Genomic DNA, 6,000 nt, shown 5'->3' with positions numbered 1-6,000 from the left:
TAACAACTCCATAACATGTCAACACACTTCCTTCTCAACCTTGGGTTTCCTATCACCAACTTTCCCTCCTGCCTTCTTATACTAAATAGTTTAATGGGAGGTCGTTTGTGTTGTTGTTGTTAGGTGCTGTTAAGTCGGTTCCGACTCATAGCGACCCTCTGTACAACAGAACACAACACTGCCAGGTCCTGTGCCATCCTCACAATTGTTGCTATATCCGAGCCTATTGTTGCAGCCACTGTATCAATCCACCTTGTTCAGGGTCTTCCTCTTTTTCTCTGACCCTCCACTTTACCAAGCATGATGTCCTTCTCCAAGGACTGGTCCCTCCTGACAACATGTCCAAAGTACATGAGACGAAGTCTCGCCACCCTCACTTCTAAGGAGCATTCTGGCTGTATTTCTTCCAAGACAGATTTGTTTGTTCTTCTGGCAGTCCATGGTATATTCATATTCTTTATCAACATCATAACTGAAACGCATCAACTCTTCTTCAGTCTTCCTTATTCATTATCTAACTTTCACATGCAGATGAGGCGATTGAAAACACCATGACTTGGGTCAGGCGCACCTTAGTCCAAGTCCTCAATGGGAGGTATACAATAATAACTCATTACAAAATGAATGAGTAAATAAATGAATTTAGACTGACCCAGTAATAACAAACTGGAGGGAATTTTATCCAGAGCTATTTATTAGCTCTCTTTAAGTGAATGGATTGGCTAAAATGATTTTCACTTCAATGTCCCTGGAAACATATTGAAGCTATAGGGAAAAAATAATGGAGACCCCGAAATGGAGGTGGTGGTGATTTACAAGTCTCAGAAAACAATAAATTTTCCCAGTATTTTAAAGGAAATTCTGCACATTAAAACATATTCAAATATAGGAAAGTAACTATATATCTGATTAGAGCTTAATATCGAGAATATATAAAGATCTCCTACAATTTAACAACGAAAAGAAAAAAAAAAACCCAACTGAAAAATAGGCAAAGGACTTGGATAGATATTTCATAAAAGAAGAAATACAAATGGCCAATCAGCATATGAAAAGATGCTCAAAGTCATTAATCATTAACCTGTTGTCGCTGCGTCAATTCTGACTCATAGTGACCCTACAGGACAGAGTAGAACTTCCCCATAGGATTTCCAAGGAGCCGCTGGTGGATTCGAACTCCTGACCTTTTGGTTAGCTACCGAACTCTTAACCACTGTGCCACCAGGGCTCCCATTAGTCACTAAAATCAAAACCACAATCAGATACTACTTCACGCTCACTAGGATGGATACAATCTGGAAAAACAAAACAAAACTGAAAATAACAAGTGCTGGTGAGGATGTAGAGAAATTAGAACCCTAGTGTATCATTGCTGATGGGAAAGTAAAATGGTGTGGCTGCTGTGGAATGCAGTTTGGCGGTTCCTCAAAAACTTAAGCATAGAATTACCATATGACCAAGCTATTCCATCCCTAGGTATATACCCAAATGACCTGAAAGCAGACTCCCACTGATACTTGTACGCTAAATGTTCACTGATGCATTATTCATAATAACTAAAAGATACAAACAACCCAGTGTCTATCAACAGATGAATGGATAAACAAAATGTAGTGAAAAAAAATGCAAGGGAATATTATTCAGCCATAAACAGAAATGATTCATGTTACAACATGGATGAACCTTGAAAACATTATACTGAGTAAAATAGGTCAGAAACAAAAGGAAAGATGTTGTATGATCCCACTTGTATGAAATATCCAGAATAGGAAAACACATAGAAACAAAAGTTTGTTAGTGGTTACCAGGGGCTGAGGGAAGGGAGAAGTGAGGAGTTATTGCTTAGGGAGTTCCAAGTTTCTGTTTGGGATGATGCAAAATATTTGGATATGGACAGTGGTGATGGTTGCACAATATGGTTAATGTAAAGTAATGTCACTGAATTGTATACTTAGAAATGGTTAAAATGGCAAATATTTTGTTATATATGTTTTACCACAATAAAATTGTTTTTTAAAAAAGTAATATAGGGAAAAAATCACAAAGCAAACACAGGAGAAACCACAAAGCAAATATTTCAAATCACAAAAATTTGTAATTCTTCTCAATTTTAAGCAAAGAACACAATAGTGTCTTGGACTTAAACATACCATTAGATGAATATGTACTATGTTTATATATATATAAACCCATTGCCATCGAGTCAATTCCAACTTATAGTGACCCTATAGGACAGAGGAGAACTGTCCCATTGGGTTTCCAAGGAGTGCCTGTGGATTTGAACTGCTGACGTTTTGGTTAGTAGCCAAAAACTTAACCACTGTGTTTATATATATATATAGAGAGAGATCTATTTATTACTTTTTCTAAAGAGCTTAGTTGTGCAATCCCAACTTTATACTAGAGAAAACTAAAGGCTTCAGAAGTTAGGTAACTTCACCAAAGTCACGTACTTGGGATTTGAACCTGTCTGTCTGGCTCCAAAGTCTATCCTCTTAATGTTATGGTGCCCTGAGGACTCTTCTATTAGCAGGCACTTAACTTTCAAGTAATGTAGAGCCATTAAACAGATAAATAATAATCAACTGTATTCCTGTCACATATTAATCATAAAAGAGATAAACACAACAAAGAATATACTCACTCATTCCTGAGCATTCTCTATCACCATCCCATACATTAGAAACAGCATGTCCCGTCAAAAGGAGATTAATTAAACTTTGGCTATTAATAAAAATTAAAATATGAATACATCTAATTTTCAAATTAAATAATTCCTATAGTAAGGCATAAAGCAATGACTTTTTACATTAAATTATGTCTTTTAAGAAAAAGGGTTAGGGAAAATCTTACATCTTTCATTATATTTACTCAACTAAACACAGCCTTGCTAAATGTATCATTCAATATATCATCACACTGGTATGTATTGTTCTATATATTCACATAAAATTCAACAACTTTATCCAAGATATCATATCTACATGGATAAAAAAAAATGATACTTAGACTGATCATTTACATACTACGTATATCAACTATCTATAGAAGTACATATATAATTATTAATAATATTTTGTATGTAATGGAAGATATGGGAAATTCAATCTCTGAGGCAGAAATGTCTAGAAAAAAGGACTCATGTATTAGAGTGAGTTAATAATTATCATTGTTTTATTGATTTTGCTAGAAATGGCTATAAAAAGCTTGAGAGGGAACAAAACAAGGAAAAAAAAATTTTTTTTTTTTTCCGAACAGTAAAGCAGTTAAAAATGGATAAAACACATTGAGGGGACAGTAACCAAAGTCACTAAACAAACTGTGTATAAATTGTGGAATGGGAAACTAATTTGCTCTGTAAACTATCACCTAAACCATAATAAAATGTTCAAAAAAATAAAAATGGATAAGAATATCCTTATTCCCAAGTCAAAATGAGTAAATTTCATTTATTAAAAATTCTTATAAGCAGAATGTTAAAATACCACCCCACTGTCATTTTAAAACAATTTATTTGCCACAATAACTACAATTCATATATAAATCTAAAGTGGAAATCAATATTTCATACATAAAGCAAGTGATGCATAAAGCACGACTCCTCAAATCCATAGACTTTATGCTGTCAACACTACCGACAAGCAAAATTATCTAAATCAGTCGTATTTTATCTTAAGTCAAGAGCACATATAAGGAGATAATAGATTTTAATTACCTGCCATGTCCATATACAGGATCTATCAAAGGTTCACTTGCATCTTCAATTTCATTTTTTATGTTTTCGATACCCTAAAGGAACCAGAAATTAATTGGCTTATTCTAAAAATGAAAATTATGGTAGTTTAAAAACTGAGCAATTTGTACTATAAATTAATAAAGCACAATTATTTAATTAAAAAAAATTTTATTTTGTTGTTGGGAATATATACAGCAAAGCATACACCACTTAAACCATTTCTACATGTACAATTCAGTGACACTGATTACATTCTTCAAGTTGTACAACCATTCTCACCCTCCTTTTCTGAGTTATTCCTCTCCCATTAATATAAACTCACTGCTCCCTATGGTTTCTATCTAATATTTCAAGCTGCTGTTGTCACTTTGATCCCATATAGACAGATATTGAAAGAACACAATGCTCAAGGCAGACAGTTTTTACTAGTTAAGCTAAACCATTGTTTGGTTTTAAAAAGACTTCAAGGGGTATTTTTGGTTGAAGGTTTAAAGATTATCTCAGGGCAATAATTTCAGGGGTTCATCCAACTGTCTTTGCTCCAGAAAGTCTGGAGTCCATGAAAATTTGAAATTTTGTTCTACATTCTCCCTTTCGATCAGGATTCTTCTGCAGGATCTTTGATCAAAATGTTCAGTAATGGTCGTCTATTTAAGCAATTTTTCTCCAAGATTTGAAATAGGGGTGCATTTAAGATGGTAATGGCTAGGAATTCCACTTTTTCTCATGAAATCTATTAAAAAAAAACAAAACTAATTTGACTAATGAGTAACGTTAAAGGGGTAGAGATAGATAATGTTTAAGTTTCAAGGGGAGACAGGAGAATATTATTTAATCTAAAAGTTATTATTCATTTTATTTTAGGCTAAGTTGAATTAAATCTAATATACTGCTAAGGTCTCTGATGCATTTTTGTAAGTTATTTAAAAAACTTACTGGTACTAAATACACACACACATAGTGGGCTTGCTTCTGATTGTGCTTTCTCACAAATATTGTTAATTCACGCATACTCATTGCTGTGAAGTTGGTTCTGACTCACAGCGACACTACGGGACAGAGTAGAACTGCCCCGTAGGGTTTCCAAGGCTGAAGGTTGTATCTTTATGGAAGCAAACTGCCACATCTTTTCCTCGCAGAGCAGCTGGTGAGTTCGAACTACCAATCTTTCACGTAGCAGCCAAGTGCTTAACTACTGTGCCACCAGGGCTCCTAATTCAAACATGTACTAAAAAAATAAAATGTAAATTAGGGGGGCCAGAAGTTTCTTATTTCTTGAAAACAAATCCCTAAAAAGAGCACCTCAGCTCCCAAAGGTCTAGATACTGGATCAGTACAAGAAACCCTAGGCACTTTTAAATTCATCAACTCTAAAAAGACAAAGAAGATAATGCGCCATTCATTATGCTAGCCACCTAACTTTAACTATTTAGTTCTAGCAGATCATAGGTTGTTTCTAAGTATTAAGTAGATGATTAATCAATCAACAGTCAAAGTATTTAATGATTGCCTTAAAGATTGTATGGGGATATAAAGATGTGTGAGATCTAGCACTTGCCTTTCTAGTAAAAAATACAAAGCAGGCTATGATAAAGTCAAAATGAATAATATGAACAAGTGACACAATCACTGGGGAGTGAGAGGATATCATTTCAAAGACCTGTGCAAGGAAGAACAACTAGACATGATGATTTACTGGCTACAAAGGACAAGATAGAAGGAGGTTTTAAAGGTTTTGAACATAAAACCGGGAGAATAATCAACAGTCAAGAAGAGCTCATAAGAAACCAGTCATCTTTGATACCACCATCACCACTGCTATTTATCACATCTAACTAACTATTAAGTGGTTTTGGTTCTTTCTATTAAACATATTTCTAAATATGCACCCTTTCTTTTTCATTTCCATGGCTATTGCCTTGGCTTAAGCTCTACCTATTTTTTTTTTAAATTGTAATTTAGGTGAAGGTTTACAGAACAAATAGTTTCTCATTCAACAGTCAGTACACATATTGTTTTATGACATTGGTTAACAACCCCATGACATGTCAACACTCTCCCTTCTCGACCATTTTTTTGTGGGTGAAAATATACATAGCCAAAGAAGGCTTTACCTATTTTAATAGACACTTTCTAGTTTTCCTGACTAGCTTCACACTATGCACAACAACTCTCTCCAGCACAACACTTATCCCACACTAATCTGTTCAAAAATTTTACTGAACTATAAAGTATTTTTGCATGATATATGAGGGCCTTCATAT

The 6,000-nt window shown here is 34.3% G+C and overlaps 1 protein-coding gene across 4 annotated transcripts in view; it reads right to left on the bottom strand.

Annotated features, from left to right (window-relative positions):
• Positions 1-6,000, bottom strand: part of MINDY3 (MINDY lysine 48 deubiquitinase 3) — a 103,421-nt gene that overhangs the window by 68,549 nt on the left and 28,872 nt on the right. For all 4 annotated transcript variants that reach the window (XM_004379661.3, XM_023734325.1, XM_023734322.1 and 1 more), the window contains 2 exons: positions 3,716-3,789; positions 2,645-2,724 (listed from right to left, as the gene is read on the bottom strand). In XM_004379661.3, coding sequence (XP_004379718.1) covers positions 2,645-2,724; positions 3,716-3,789 — 154 coding nt within the window. The remainder of the gene's footprint in view (positions 1-2,644; positions 2,725-3,715; positions 3,790-6,000) is intronic.

Source organism: Trichechus manatus, unplaced genomic scaffold (assembly GCF_000243295.1).
Source record: "Trichechus manatus latirostris isolate Lorelei unplaced genomic scaffold, TriManLat1.0 scaffold00067, whole genome shotgun sequence".
Classification (NCBI taxonomy): Eukaryota; Metazoa; Chordata; class Mammalia; order Sirenia; family Trichechidae; genus Trichechus; species Trichechus manatus.
This window is presented reverse-complemented; position numbering and strand designations above follow the sequence as displayed.